Source organism: Grammomys surdaster, unplaced genomic scaffold (assembly GCF_004785775.1).
Source record: "Grammomys surdaster isolate TR1022 unplaced genomic scaffold, NIH_TR_1.0 166, whole genome shotgun sequence".
In the NCBI taxonomy this organism is placed as follows: domain Eukaryota; kingdom Metazoa; phylum Chordata; class Mammalia; order Rodentia; family Muridae; genus Grammomys; species Grammomys surdaster.
Window position 1 is genome coordinate 11,929,442 of NW_021604614.1, and position 16,359 is coordinate 11,945,800.

Sequence of the window (16,359 nt, forward strand, 5' to 3'; positions counted from 1 at the left end):
CCTACCACAAAAGAGCCGATCTGGCTCCAGGCCAGAGTGCTCTCTGTGTCTTTTTTTTTTTTCCTTAAAATTTATTGTTTATTAATTCTGGCTGTTTTATCTGCATACCAGAAGAGGGTGTCAGATACCATGGTATAAGATACACTTACAGACAGTTGTGAGCTGCCGTATGGGTGCTAGGAATACAATCTAGGACCTCTGGAAGAGCAGCCAGTGCTCGTAACCACTGAGCCATCTCTCCAGCCCCAGCTCACTATGTCTTGACTAAACATAGCCATAACTGGGGAGCTGGGGCTGAATGTTAAGGATGAAAGAGACTTTACCAGTATTACCAGGTTCACCGGGGCAGTACCCTTGTAAAGCAAGTACTAAGAAGCTCAGGCAAAGGCTGGAGAGATGGCTCAGCGCTTAAGAGAACTGACTGCTCTTCCAGAGGTCCTGAGTTCAATTCCCAACAACCACATGGTGGCTCACAACCATGTACAATGGGGATCTGATGCCCTCTTCTGGTGTGTCTGAAGATAGCGACAGTGTACTCAAATACATGAAATAAACAAATCTTTAGAAGAAGAAGGAGGAGGAGGAAGAGAAGAGGAGGAGGAGGAGAAGGAGAAGAAGCAGAAGGAGGAGGAGAAAGAGGAGGAGAAGGAAGAAAAGGAGGAGGAGGAGGAAGAGGAGGAGAAGAAGCAGTAGGAGGAGGATGACGATGATGATTTGGAATTTGAGCCTCCAGATCTTAAACTGTTGACAACTAATTCAGTAGATTTTATGGCACAGCAGGGGTCTAACCGCAAGTGGGGACCACTGTGGTCCAAGGTTCTCTAGTGTGCAACTTTGAGTCCATGCCATCGATGCTGAGAGTTGGTGGACAACTCCTACGTATGCATCAGCACCCTATGCAAAAGGACCCCCCTCTCTAGGAACCTCTCCCTCGATCCTCATATATTGGTGTATCTGTGTGTATGTCTCTTGATCCTGCTCTTCAGTCCCAGTCAGTTCTGAGTTCTGAGTTCTGAGTTCAAGGACAGCAAGGCACAGAGTGCTTAGTGAAATGCTGGATGCCCTCTCATGAAGGACACTGTCTGAGTAGGTGGCCAGCCCCTGATGGTGCAGCCTCAGTAGTAACGAATAATACTTAGAGGTTTGCCTCACAGTGGAATATTACATGACCGTGAAAAGAAATGAAGCTTTTGACCGAGGCTGCAACAAGCTGGGCAGGAACATCAAGCCCTGTGGGGTAGCCTAGCTGGGAAGAAAATCACCAGGTTCTGAGTGGCCTGTGGGGACTTGAGAGTCTTGTTTCTTCTCTTGCTTCCCAACCTCTTCTGCAATGGTTCTGGCTCCAACTCTAGGTGTGGGTGGAGCCCGCCCTACCCGCCTTGATCTTCCCCGCTGCTCAGCTGACCTGCCCGACAGGCGGTGTCAGCTTTCCCTTCCCCAGAACAGCCTGTCCAGGACACATCCCAGCCCAGACTCCTGGAGTCCTTGGCCTCTTGACAGCCATGAGCCACTGTCCTAGCTAGAGTCCGAGTCTCCCTGTGGTGCTGAGGGGCTGGGAAGGGGCGTGTTGTCCACCCCTGCCTTCTCATTTGAGAGCAGCTGTTCTCAACCTTCCTAATGCTGTGACACTTTCACACATTGATCTGTGACCCCCTCATCATAAAATTATTTTTGTTTCTGCTTCGTCACTGATTTTGCTATTGTTTTGAATCATAATGTAAATATCTGTGGTTTGAGATGGTCTTTGGAGACCCTGGTGAAAAGATTGTTTAGTTCTCAAAGAGTTGCAGACACATAGTTTGAGAATTGCTATTGGAGAGCATCCTGGTGTCTATGTATAGGGACACTGGAGGCTCCTGGGTGTCAGATGCTGTGTGGCCTTCAAGAAATGGACCACCTGGGATTTGGTTTGCTGGCTTATCGGGCTTAGCTCAGTGGCATGGCTTGAGCTAGCATGTTCAAGGTCAGACTGTCACAAGTATTAGGAAAGGGGGGGTGGGGAGGGAGAGAAACGGGTGTTCAGTGGAACACACCTGTCACCCTAGCATTCCAGAAGCTGTGGCAGGGAGATTGGTGTGGGTTCCAGCCAGCCTGGGCTACGGATTGAGAACCTGTCTCAAGAAAGAAAATGATGGTCTGGAGTCTTAGTTAGGGTCATGATTGCTGTGATGAAATACCATAACCAACAGCGAGTTGGGGAGGAAAGGGTTTATTTGGCTTATACTTTTTCCATAGCACTGTTCATTGTTAAAGGAAGTCAGGGCAGAAATTCAAATAGGAACCTGGAGGCAGGAGCTTGTGCAGAGACCATGGAAGGATGCTGCTTACTGGCTTGTTCCCATGGTTCTTCCCCATCTGCTTTCTTATGGAACCCAGGACCACCAGCCCAGGGATGGTACCACCCACAATGAGCTGGGCCCCGCCTCATTAACCACTACTCAAGAAAGTGCATTATAGCTCAGCTGGATATCTAAAATCGATACATATTTCATTTCTGTCTTCATGCACACCAGCATCAGATGCCAATACAGATGGTCGTGAGCCACCGTGTACTTGCTGGGAATTGAACTCAGAACCTCTGAAAGAGCAGTCAGTGCTCTTAACCGCTGAGCCATCTCTCCAGCCCTACAGCTTTTTTTTTTTTTTTTTGGTTTTTCGAGACAGGGTTTCTCTGTATAGCCCTGGCTGTCCTGGAACTCACTCTGTAGACCAGGCTGGCCTCGAACTCAGAAATCTGCCTGCCTCTGCCTCCCAAGTGCTGGGATTAAAGGCATGCAGCTGGATCTTAAAGGACCATTCTCTCGATTGAGGTTCCCTCCTTCAAAATAGCTCTAGCTTGTGTCAAGTTGCTAGGGAGATGGCCCAGCAGGTAAAGGTGCTTGCTGCCTGGTCTAACCACTGGGCTTTGGTACCCAGGACCCACATGGTGGAAAGAAAGAGCTGACTTGCAAAAGTTGAGCTCTGACCAGCACACATTCTATAGCACCCTCACAGATCCACACAGTAAATAGATGAGCCAACAAAGGTGACAGAGTGGAGAACGTGGAGAAACCAGGCCCCATGATGCAGCTGGAACAGAGCACATCCGCTGCAGGAAGCCCTTTGGTATAGAATGAGAATTCAGAAAGGTAGAGACAGAGTCTCCATGAGACCCAGCTGTTCACACTGGGCATATTTCTCAGGAATGGAAGACAGGGGATATTGGATATTGGGATTCACATCTAAAGAGAAGAAGCCATCTATATGTCTGTCAGTCACAGGATGAGACCATGCACACCTTCCATTCTGGGGAATATTACCCAGCCATTAAAAGGGTTGAATCTCTGACCTGGGCTGTAACATGCCTGAAACACAGTGTTGATTTGATGAAACAGATGCATTGTGGGAAATGTCCAGGTTGGGTCAGTCTAGAGACACAAGACAGCAGGTTTCCTGGAGGCGCTGAGACTGAAAGAAGGCAGAGTGGTAGATGATTGCTTAGTGAGTGTGGGAAGGTGTTCCTTTGGATGAAGAGAATGTTCTGGAATTAGTGGTATAAAAGTGCCAAGTGCTTCTGGATGAGCTTTCTTTTTCTCTTTTCTTTTCCCTTCCTTCCTTCCTTCCTTCCTTCCTTCCTTCCTTCCTTCCTTCCTTCCTTCCTTTTAAAGACTACGTCTCACACTGTATCCCAGGTTTGCTTTAAGTCTCTGTAGCCCAGGCTGGCCTCATACTCACCATGTAGCCCAGGCTGGCCTCAAACTGTGTGGCCCAGATGCTTTGAAACCCACTACCTAGCTCAGGCTAGCCTTGAACCTCAGGCATCCTTCATGCCTCAGCATCCTGTGTGTCAGGATTGGAGAGTTATGCCCCACCACACCCAGCTAGTATACTTTAAAATGGATAAAATGGTAAACTCTGTGTTTCATGTGTCTTACGATTCCTTTGAAAGGCTACCAGGCTCTGGAAGGAAGTGGGCAGGTGACTCAGAATGATGTGGGGAATCCATCTGTATAACTTTCATGAAGGACAGATATACCCCCCTTCTAGGCTCTGAACCCCAGCAAGATGCCAGGAACCTCTAAGGAAAAAGAGATTTGTCACAGAGGGTCTGTCACAGAAAGTGCCAACTGAAAACTGAGAGTCTGGGCTTCCACACATCTTGGGCAGATTAGCCAAGGTCTAAAGTGAGAATCTGGGAGGAGAACCTGCAGGAGAAAGCAACAGGTGGTGGTGGGAGGTCCAGTGGGAAGGACGCCTCTGCTCATTTGTAATAGAACCTTGAGGAGTAGGTGTCCGGGATGCAGGGCTAGCTCAGTGAAGGCGCTCGGTGAACAGGTGGTGGCTGGCTTCCACCTCCAGGGAGAAGCAGAATAGAAGGTAAGCGGAGGCTGCTCCCCAGATACTGAAAATAGTGACCTGAGCAAGCTGCCTACCGTGGGGAGGTGGAAAATTCCAACATCCTCCGCCTGTCCAGGAGTCCTTTGATGATGGCTCCTTTGCCTCCTTCAGATCCAACCGCAGCCAGATGGAGAAGAGTCCATTTCAGAGGCAGAGAAGGCTGCCCTGGACCTCAAGGACCCAAACCGCCCGAGGTTCACGCTACAGGAGCTGCGGGATGTCCTGCACGAGAGGAACGAGCTTAAGTCCAAGGTGTTTCTGCTGCAAGAGGAGCTGGCCTACTACAAGAGGTGAGCACAGGTACCACAAAACAGCCAGACTCTGGCCTGGCCTCAGGGACCCCAAACCCAAGTACTTGTGCAGCGTGAGGCAGGCATCCTTATAGACGGCAGAATGACCACACAGCCTCAGTCCTGCCAAGTGCATTACTGGGAAAAGAAAAGAAGAACCAGAAAGGCTATGAGCTGGGGAGACAGATAGCTCGGTCTGTGAAGAGTTCACATCGTGACATTGAGGACATGTCCCCAGCTGTGTGCTGTGGTTCCTGCCTGTTATCCCAGCCCTGGGGAGGTGGAGACAGCAGATCTCTGCTGTGGGCTGGCACCTGTCGTAGTCAAATCACTGAGCTCTAGAGTCGGTGAGAGACCTTGCTCCCCAAAAATAGAGAGGCCGGAGAGATGGCTTCGAGTGGTGAGATTGCTCTTACAGAGGATCCAGGTTTAGTTCCTGGTACCCATACCAGACAACCTACCACCAACTCTAGAAAATCTAAAGCCTTCTTGCCTCAGGCACCTGCACACACATTCATATTCTCTCTCTCTCTCTCTCTCTCTCTCTCTCTCTCTCTCTCTCTCTCTCTTACACACACACTCACACTCACACACTCACAAATAAGAATAATAAAATAGGGCTGGAGAGACGGCTCAGTGGTTAAGAGCACTGACTGCTCTTCCAGAGGTTCTGCGTTCAATTCCCAGCAACCACATGATGGCTCAGCCATCTGTAATGGGGTCCTTATGTCCTCTTCTGCTGTGTCTGAAGATAGCAATGGTGTACTCACATACATGAAATAAATAAATCTCTTTTTTTAAAAAAGAATATTAAAATAGCTGGGCATGGTGGTGCATGCCTTTAATCCCAGCACTTGGGAGGCAGAGGCAGGCGGGTCTCTGTGAGTTCGAGGCCAGCCTAGGATACAGAGCAAGTTCCAGGACAGCCAGAGATAAAGAGAAACCTTGTCTTTTTTTTTTTTTTTTAAGATTATTTATCTATTTTATGTATATGAGTACACCATTGCTCTCTTTAGACACACCAGAAGAGGGCATCAGACTCCATTGCAGATGGTTGTGAACCACCATGTGGTTGCTGGGAATTGAACTCAGGACTTCTGGAAGAACAGCCAGTGCTCCTAACCACTGAGCCATCTCTCCAGCCTGAGAAACCTCATCTTGAAAAAAAAAAAAAAACAAAAATAAAACAAACAAACAAAAACCAACAACAACAGCAAAAACCTATAGTGTCAGGTAGCGTGTGGTCACTTTAGCAAACCTCTATCTCCAAAAAAATTTCATAACTGTAGCAAAATCACAGTCATGAAGTGGCAACGGAAATCATTTCATGGTTAGAGGTCACCATAACATTTACTGAAGGGTTGCAGCTTTAGGAGGGGTGGGAACAGAGGACTGGAAAGCTTTTGTCCTTTTTAGCTGCGTATGACGTTCAAGACCCACCTGGGGTACATGAGATCTTGTGTGAGAAGATCAAAACCAAGAGGGGACGGATGGATGGTGGGCTGGAGATATTCAGAAGCCGTGAAAATGCTAGGATGGTGTGTGGCTTGCTGGTCATTCTAGGAGATCCCCAGAGCAAGCTGGCTAGTGGGACTATCTTTATCTGAGAGCTCAGGGTTTGATGGAGAGATTCTGTCTCAAAGAATAAGAAGGGAGAAAGGTAAAGGGCGAGCCCCATCAACTTGGGCCTCTGCATGCACACACATGCATGTGCATTCAGACATGAACACACACATGTCTGTAGACATGCATACATGCATACACACCATCACCATCACAACAAAAGGAAGGGGGGGGGATATCGAGTCCCTGTCCTGAACCACCTCCCCTGGGCAGAAACCATCTTAGAGTCCCAGGCAGAGTGTGACAATGGAGACACCAGTTGTCATCTTCCCAAGTACCTTATTCCTCATCCAGAAATTTCTGTACCCTATCAAACCATTCTATTCGCTTCTGGAATGTTCCGGTTCTCACAGAATTTTTTTGACTTCTCGGTTGCATGCCTTCAGTGAAGAAATAGAAGAGGAGACTCGAATACCTCAACCTCCGCCCATCACACACCCGAGGACGTCCCCCCAGCCCGAGTCTGGGATCAAGCGACTGTAAGTGTTGTGCTTCCTACGTGAGCCGTGTCACACGTGGGCCGTGTCACACGTGGCTCGTCTTGGTTCCTGCGACCTCTGGCTCCAGGTCTGTCTCAGGCTTGTTGCTAACCACAGCTGCTGAGACAAGGTGCTCCCAGTGCTGTACCAGTGCCAGGACCTGCTCACCTCCACCTTTCGGTCATCTCCCTGCCTAGACAGCTGGCAGGGATTTGGGGAGCACCTGGAAGGCTGGGAGGAGCTGGGGTCTGTGGCTTTTGCTCAGAGCTTGCTTGGGTGCGCCAAGTGCATAGGATGTGATACCAGGCTTGGTACAGCGAATAAGTTGGAGGGCAGGGAGCCTCATTCGTGTTTCAGTGCTTGAAATGTCGGCTTTAAGTAGCTAGGTGTAGTGACCCGTGCTTGAATCCCAGCACTCAGGAGGTGGAGACAGTAGAATCAGGAATTCCAGGTCATTCTAGGCTACAATGTAAGTTTAAAACCAACCTTGCGGGGCAGTGGTGGCGCACACCTTTAATCCCAGCACTTGGGAGGCAGAGGCAGGCGGATTTCTGAGTTCGAGAGTTCGTTCGAGGCTAGCCTGGTCTACAGAGTGAGTTCCAGGACAGCCAGGGCTATATAGAGAAATCCTGTCTCAAAAAACAAAAACAAAACAAAAAAACAAAACAAAACAAAAAAGACCAACTTGGGCTACATAAGTCTGTGTTTAAAAAAAAAAGGGAGGGGGGGGGTGTCCTGTCCACAGAGGCTTAGGTCCACCCCATTTTTGATTCTATGACAATAAATCCCCTGAGCTGTTTTGTCTACATTGGTACATTGGTGCCAGATATATGCAGACTCAGGCCCTGGTTGCTTTGAGACACACGTGAAAGAGAGCATGTGGCTTCTGTAATCCTCCCGGAGGATTACGTTGTAGATCTCCTTGGTTCTCATGGGATTTTACAGACATTTTTTTCTTGGAAAAGAATAGAGGTGTGGAATGTTGTCCAATTTAGAAGACCTGTGGGGCCCATCAAGAGCCTGCTGGGGGTCAACTCCCATTCGCAGGATGCCCTTGTAGGGCATCTCCTGGTGCTAGTATGTGGAAGACTGTCATTTTCATAGGACCCTTGAAGCAACTGAGACTCCTGACTGGCCGTACTGTTGTAGGAGCAGGAGCCCTGCTGGGGGAGGTAGCCTGGCCCCAAAGCACTGCATTCAAGCCTTCTCTACACCCACCTTGAGTTCTCAGGGGTATCACAGCCTGAAAGAGGCTCTCTGCACCTGGGCCTTTTGCCTATTCCTAGAGAAGAGGTCTTGGGCCCCTCCCTAAACCCAAGAAAAGCTTTGAAAAAAAAAAAAAAAGGGAGCAGGTAGCATGTGTGGGGGTGAGCAGAGGAAGTGGGCGTTCCCCATATACTCTACCCTTTAAAATACAGTGACCACGCTGGGAAGTTGTTGGCCTGGTTCTGAGCAGATGGAATGTGGGCTGTTCTGAACAATGGGCCCACTCCCTTGGGAGGCTGCATCCTGCTCACTCAGGCCCTGGGACCTCCAATGGCTAGGCAGCTTTCTGGAGAGCCTGGCTGACTTTACCCTGTGGCACCCCTCCAAGCTGGCCAGCCAGCCTCTACTCCCTGCTGGGTTTTGGAGTTCTTCTAAGAGAGATATAAATACTTATGAGGCAGAGTCAGAAAAGCTTCCCTTGACATCCCAGCATGCTTTGACCATGGGTTTGTTCTCCATCTGTCATCAAAACTCCACTTAGGAAACTGGAGAGAAAGAATAGTCTCATTCCAGGGTTCCCAGCCTAGTCCAGCCTCAGGCATGGCTGGCTGTCTCCTGCCGTTTACCTGGTTCCCCGTGGGTGGGCTCCATCACTCACTAGGCTCCTGCAAACTCAGACCCTGCACTTCAGTGGGGCAGCCACCAGCAGCTTAGGATTTTATTTATGCTAGATGTGGTAACTCCCATCCATAATTCCAGCATTCGGGAGGCTGGGGCAGGACTGCCACCATTTTGAGAGCCATCTGGATGATAGATTGGGACTGTGTCTTTAAAACAAACAAACAAACAAACAAACAAACAAACAAACGCAGGTTACCTGTCCTCCTCTCTGAAGCTCTGGAGAAAAATTAAGAAGCGGTGGGCCTTTCAGCCCATTATGTTAGTGTTTGCTGTACAAACCGCTCAGATGAGGATGGGGGGACTTCTAGTTTGAGGCCAGGAGAACTTAGTGTGAGAAAAACGAAACAGAGGCCAGTAAGATGCAGATAAAACACAGCAAGCCTGTGGAACTACGAGGTTTGATTCCCCAGAACCCACACAGAAGTGGACAGAAGAACTGACACAGCTCCCCCCCCCATGTCATTCTATATGCACAATGACCTATCGTCACATCCCCACATCACAGCGCACATGTGCGCGCTCTCTCTCTCTCACACACACACACACACACACCATACACACACAAACATGCATATAACTTTTTTTTTTTTTTTTTTTTGGTTTTTCGAGACAGGGTTTCTCTGTATAGCCCTGGCTGTCCTGGAACTCACTCTGTAGACCAGGCTGGCCTCGAACTCAGAAATCCGCCTGCCTCTGCCTCCCAAGTGCTGGGATTAAAGGTGTGTGGCACCACCGCCCAGTGCATATAACTTTTTTAAGTTATTTTTTTCCCAGTCTGAAATGAGGTAAAATGTGGAGGACAGTGGCCCTCCTTTAGCACATGAGCAGGCCACAGTATCTGCCACACCCTTCCAAGTAAGTCCATTCCCAAAGCCCCTCTCCCCGTTAGCTTTGCCTCCAGTTGCTTGGCAACACTTGGTGCTCTGAGTCTGACAGGGTTATCAGCTCCAGAGAGACAGGGACAGAGACAGAGCAGGGCCACACCTCCTGTATGCACTGCCCAGGTGGCCAGTTCTGAAGCAGCCAGTTTCCTATGGGGTGACAGGGGGCAGCCATTGGGCACAAAAGGCTTTTGACCAGCACAGAGACAACACTGGTAGCCTTTGTCCTCCTTGCCTGCTGACTGAGATCAGTGGCCTGTGACAACTTTAATTAGTGGGCTCTGCTATAACCCTTCCTCTCGGTATTGCCCACTCTGTCTGTCCCCTTTGTCCTCGACTTTGGACTGTGTTTGATCTGCATCTCTGGGTCCCTGCTCCTAGCTCACCTCTGTCACAACAATTAGTAAAAAACCACCAGGAATAGTTGAAGCGGGTCACCACTTGTGTTGGGTCACAGTCCTGGAGCTAGGACAATTACCCCCATATCTCAGATAAGGAAACTGGGGCCTGGGGATGCTACAGACTTAATTCAAATCTGTACAATTGGGAAGATGCAGAGCTGGGCCTCTGACCTGGGTCTTTTGTCCATACAAGCTCCCTCCCTACCTCTCCCTTCCTCTCTCACATCCCTATGTCCGCTACTGGCTGGCTGTCCACATCCCTTATCACTCAAATGCACCCTGGGCCCAAGGTGTCAGACTTGACATTTCTGAACGAGGCGCAAGGGAACCAGAACCTCTCACTGCCAGTCAAAACAGTGAGTCTGAAGATGGTCCAAGAATAGCTTGTGACTGCGAGGTCACTGGCCTGAGAGGACAGGTTGGCACAGCCCAGGGAGGTCACAAGAGAGCCTCAAGTGACTCCAGCCTTGTCCCCAGTAAACCACAAACATCAGTGTCCCTTTTGTATAGTCCCTACTTCTGAGTTGGTCCCACACACGCACTGGATGGCTTTCCACTGGGCAGAGCCAGGAGGGGGTAGTCTGAAGGGAGACAGGAAGGCAGTAGCTGGCCTTAGGGACCGGAAGCCTGGCCTTGGAGAGGCTCCACCTCTGTCTGCAACAGTTAAGGACCACAATATGTTCTGTCCCTCGCCTCTTACTCCCATGCCCCTCCTCAGCCAGGAATAGTTTCTTCGAAGCCACCCATGAAAAGCCAGGAGTTAGCATTTCATTTGGTTTGAACCGTCCAAAAATACCCAGCAGAGACATAGGCATTAGAACCATGTCCTGGGAAAGGCTGTTCCTCTCTTACTGAATTGTAGGGGGTGGGGTGGGGCAGAGTCTGTGCTCCAAGCCAGCCTGAACCTTATAATTGATTCAGTAAATCAATTATAAGAGCCAAATTAATAATGAAAACCAGAGCCGAGCAGTAGTGGTGCACGCCTTTAATCCCAGCACTTGGGAGGCAGAGTCAGGCAGATTTCTGAGTTCGAGGCCAGCCTGGTCTACAGAGTGAGTTCCAGGACAGCCAGGGCTACACAAAGAAACCCTGTCTCGAAAAAAACAAAAAAAAAAAAAAAAGAAAGAAAGAAAAGAAAACCAGAAAAAGGAGATTTATTTATTCAATGTATTCAATGTGGCCACATTGAGAAGAGATACAAACACACAGACAGGACAGTCTCATAGACACACATAGACACGCACACACACACACACGTCTTCAGGGGCCTGAAATCAGAGTAAAGTTTAAGTAGAAGGCACAGCTAAGCAGTCCTGTGCTTAGCTTCTTTTTCACCATGTAAGGTGGTCAGCTTTGTAACTCTGGAAACAAGTATTCTCTTCCTGGGGAAGTCCTCGGAGTCCTTTGCTTTAGGAGTCTGGTGGTCACAGTGAGAGACTTAAGTGTCTCTTTAGAATGTCTTCATTTTGGAACTGGGGAGATGGCTCAACAGTTGAGAGCACTGGCTGCTCTTCCAGAGGTCCTGGGTTCAATTCCCAGCATCCTCATGGTGGCTCACACCTGTTTGTAATTCCAGTTCCTGGGCCTCACACAGACATTCATGTAGGCAAAATACTAATAGACATAAAATTATATATATGTATATATAAAACAAAAGAATATCTTCATTTCTATTATGGCTCTAGAGGTTGGGCTTGTGCAGAAGCACTAGAAAGGCACTATCTGGTTAGTATGTTGTAGGTGACTCAGGAACTCTTGCCATCAGTGTAGCTCCTGCATTTGTAGGTGGGCAGACCGCCCTCTAAGCAGAACCTCTGTATGGAATCTGAGGCTGCCTGACTCACAGTGACAGTGTTTGAGGGGTGAGAGCTCTGATTGGGTCTCCTGGAAAAGGTGGGTGCAAAATTGTGTGGCTTGGAGCCCCGAAAGCCTCTGGTGCCCAGCAGCTAGCCTCTGGAGCCCTCCCTTCTCAGCGTCAGTGTGACTGGCCTTCGGGATGGGATGTGGCTCCCCGCTCCACTGTGTTGGGCACTAAGATCATGTAAACACAGGGAGGGACATGGCAAACTTCACTGGAGACCATGCGAGCGTGTCTTAAGTGCTGCTGCTGACCCTCGGTTAGTTGTTTATGACTAGTGCTTAAGATCAGGTATGGGGGTGCATGCCTGGTTATCCCAGCCCCAGGGGGAGATGTAGAGGCAGAAGGATCCGGAGTTTAAGCTAGCCTCAGTTACATAGTGAGTGTGAGGCCAGCTTAGGATAAAGACTCACCAGCACCTTTAATCCCAGCACTCAGGAGGGAGAGGCAGGTGTATCTCTGTGAGTTCAAGACCAGCCAGAGCTACACAGAGAAACCCTGTGGCAAAAACCAAGAAGAGGCAGAGACAGAGAAAGACAGACAGACACAAGGTTCCTGTCAGTATGATTGGTCCTTAAGAGAGTCTAACCTAGGTTGCTTGTCCTCTTAGTTACGGTAAATGAACTTTGGCCTTCCCTAGCCTATAGGAACATCACTCCATCGCTGCCTCTGTACACATCTGTGTCCACATTTCTCCCCATATACAAGGTCATCAGTCCTTTTGAGATAGAGCCCCTCCTCCACTGTATCGTTCTCCAGCAGGATCCTGTGTCTTCATGGGTCACATCCTAAGGAATGTGGGGGAACATGACTGAGCCCATCACACAGACCATAGGTGCAGCTCCTAGTGGGGTCTTTTGGGGGGTGGGTTTCTTGGTCACGCCGACCTCTTTTTATCTTCTCTATCTGCTTCTGGAAGCAGGCTCTTTACAGCCGTCATGCCCATGGTGGCAGCTGGACTGATCCTTGACGACCCCACGCTGCAGCCTGTCAGAAGACTCGTGTCCCTCGTAGGCACTGTCTGTGTTTGGGGTTTTGTTTTGGGGTTTTTTTGCTGTGCCTTTAGAATGGCTGTTGTAGCTGCTGCCAGCCTTTCCCTTCTGGCCACCTCAGTTGCATGGCAGTCACCTGCTCGTTGGCATCTCAAGTGGGTATGGAGTGTGATTGCCACGGCTGCTCTTGACCTCCACAAGTGCGGCCCAGAATGTCACCGATAATTTCTTTTGTCTCTTCTGTTTTCGCTCTAAAAACCACCTTGTCCATGATCCAGTAAAGAAGGTCCTTTAAGTGACGGGTTAGTAATCCATGCCCCTCCGGGTTTCGGGAGTGTCACTAACTGCTTTTCCAGTCACCGCGCCTGCAGCTTCCTAAAGAGCTTTGTCTTGGCAGCTGTTTGGTTTTGTGCAGAAAAGGGTGGGGGCTGGGGAGGGTGGGGAGCCGGTGTCTGCCTTCTCTCTAAGTGGGAAGTACCAGGTGCCTAAGACCTAGCAGCGAGGAGGCTGACTTGGTTTGGGCTTAGCTAACTCCACGGCTGCTCTGTGTTGGAAAGAACCCTCTCCTGTTGAACAGGAGCCCTCACCTTCACTCACCCGCTTGCACTGGCCCCTCAAAGCTCTGGAGAATTTTCTCAGGTGAACTTGGCTTGAGGATGAAAGAACATCCTATTCCTGCTAGAAAGGAAGTGCAGTTTCAGTAGCATCCCAGAAGAGTAGAGTAAAATCCTCTTCACTACACGTGACTGTAACAAACGCCCCGGGGCTAGGGAGTCGGCTCGGTTGGTAAAGTTATTGTCTAGCAAATATGAAGGCATGAGTTCAGATCTCCAGGACCCACATAAAGTCAGAATCAGGAGCATGCATCTGTCATCCCAGCTCTCCTACAGAGGGACAGGAGAGGAGAGGCTGGCAATAGCAGAAGTGAACAATCCCCTGTCTCAAAACAAAGTTAGAGGACTTGTGGGATGGCTTAGCAGCTAATGGTGCTTGCTGCCAAGCATGACCGCCTGAGGTTGAGGCAGGAGGATCCACAAGTTAAAAGCCAGTCTGGGAGATTTGGCAAAACCTTGGAAGATTAGTATTAAAGGGCTGGGAGTTTGGAGAGATGGCTGGTCGGGTAACACAGATGTAGCTAAGCCTGTCACCTAAAACGGAACAGAAGAAGAGAGCCAGTTTCACAAGTTTACTTTACACACACACACACACACACACACACACACACTCTCTCTCTCTCTCTCTCTCTCTCTCTCTCTCTCTCTTAGCTTATTTAAAATGATGGAAGTGTTGGAATTGTGATTCAGTGGCAGTACACTTACCTAGCACGTGTGATTTTGAGGGCTGGCAAGACGGCTCAGCAGCTCAGCGGATTAAGGCCCTTGCCACCAAGGCTGAGAGCCTGAGTTCAACTCCTGGGACCCACACAGTGGAAGATGGTAACTGACCTGCCACTCTCTGTCCTCTCACTCCCCATACAGGAGCCATGTCACTTGACTGCCCACACACTCATACACACACATCAATGAATGGATGAATGAATGGGATATTAGGAGTGGGTTTGCCTCAGAACCTTCTTCCCCATAACTTTCATGTTCTTTCAAAGCATCATTAGCTCATTAAGGAAATTCCTAGGCGGGGACTGGGGCTCAGTGTGTTAAGAGTGCTTGTCTAGCACGAACAGGGCCCTAGGTTTGATCCCCAGCAGATCATAAACTGGGTATGGTGATTCATGCCTACAATCTCAGCAGTTGGGAAGTATGACAGAAGGCTCCTTAGTTCAAGGTTGTCTTCCGCTACGTAATGAGTTTGGAGGCCAAGGTGAACTATCGAAAGCCTTATCTCTAAATATGAGAGGAGGAAAAAAAAAAATCCAAATTCCTGAGTGGTGTAGCTGAGCCATAGAGTGCTCGCCTGGCCCTTGTGAAGACCTGAGTTGTGTTTTCTTTTTTCTTTAGTAATTACAGGAGAGGTTCCCTACTAATGGCCAGGTGGAAGTGCCCCAGCCCCGATCGCATACCTGCAGACTGCTCACTCTTTGTGATCGCTAAGGTTCTGACAAACAGAATGATTAAATGACACACACAAGCCCCAGTGCTTTTTAGAATTCTGCTGACCGCATCCCCCCGTACAGAGAATGGACCTGCTCCTGTGTGTGTGTTCCTGTGTGTCCCAGCACTGAAAAGTGGTGTGTGTGTGTGTGGGGGGGTGTCGATAGGACAACAGACAAGCACTAATCGCCTTTTTCTTGTTCCTTTCCAAAAGGTTTAGCTTTTTCTCCCGGGACAAGAAGCGCCTGGCCAACACACAGAGACCCACACACATCCACGAGTCCTTTGGCCAGTGGGCAGTTACCCACCGTGATGACGGGTACACAGAACAAGGACAGGAAGCCCTGCAGCACCTGTGACTGTACCTCCTCATGGACTGGCTGCCCCCCCCCACCCCACCCCAGGTGGCGGGCTGCCTCAACATCAACTCCTCAAACGAACTGTCTGCTTTGAGGACGGATGATGAAAAACTGATGCCAAATTCTAAAGTGTTTTATTTATCTGCAGGGCTCCCCAGTTTATACTCAATGCCTCAGACCCCTTAGGACCTATATTTAATAAGATGAGGGTATGAAACCAGACCGCATTAATTTTAGTTAACAAGCTTCCTAAGCTGAACACGTTGCCACTATCATAGCTGTTTGACTCCTAGGTTTTGTTTTGTTTTCTAATGGCCTTTTGTCAGTGAGGAGCCATGTTTTATATTATGAAGTTGCCCTGGAGGTAGCAGGCTATACAGGAAGTGTGAATCGGACAGGTGGAGCCTCTAGTCATAGGATGGGCTACCCAGTTTGGCTGGGACACAACAGAAAATCATGCAATCCTTCTAGCCACTGGCTAGAAACCACCTTAGGATTGTCGAGCTTTGTTCCTGATAAAGCTAGAGGCCCAGGCAGCCTGTCCGAGATGGTGTGCCTTGGAATCTGCTGTGAGCTACACAGTACTAACCAAACAAAAGTTGTTTAGGATGAGACATCGACTTGTTTCCTGTGTGCCTTTTTCCTTTCCTGCCATCTTTTGTTCTTCTCATGTTCCTTGGGTGAAATGCTGGGTCCTACATGAAGACGACAATGCTTTCAAGTGGTTTGGGTGCCGGGCTCACAAGCCTAGGTGGCGTGCCGTGGCGGATGAGGATGTCAGATGTGTGGGTGGAAGGGCATTGGGTAGGCAGGGGCTTGGAGACCACATGCCAAGCTGACTGCTGTATGTGTGATGTGTGTTACAGTGCTCATGTGGAGGTCATACATGGATTACATCAAACATGGGTTCTGGGGATCTGAGGTCAGGGTTGTGTGACCTTTTTAAAAAGAGATTTGAGCCGGGCGGTGGTGGCGCACGCCTTTAATCCCAGCACTTGGGAGGCAGAGACAGGCGGATTTCTGAGTTCGAGGCCAGCCTGGTCTACAGAGTGAGTTCCAGGACAGCCAGGGCTATACAGAGAAACCCTGTCTCGAAAAACAAAACAAAACAAAAAAAAGAGATTTGATTTTAGTGTTTGTGTGAGTGTGCCTCTGTGTGTGTGT

General features: G+C 49.2%; 1 protein-coding gene across 1 annotated transcript in view; it reads left to right on the plus strand.

The window, feature by feature from the left end:
- Nucleotides 1-15,809, plus strand: part of Rilpl1 (Rab interacting lysosomal protein like 1) — a 37,945-nt gene extending 22,136 nt beyond the window's left edge. Inside the window, exons 5-7 of the mRNA XM_028766094.1 lie at nucleotides 4,489-4,667; nucleotides 6,677-6,769; nucleotides 15,051-15,809. Coding sequence (XP_028621927.1) covers nucleotides 4,489-4,667; nucleotides 6,677-6,769; nucleotides 15,051-15,195 — 417 coding nt within the window. The 3' untranslated portion in view covers nucleotides 15,196-15,809. The remainder of the gene's footprint in view (nucleotides 1-4,488; nucleotides 4,668-6,676; nucleotides 6,770-15,050) is intronic.
- The last annotated feature ends 550 nt before the right edge of the window (nucleotides 15,810-16,359 follow it).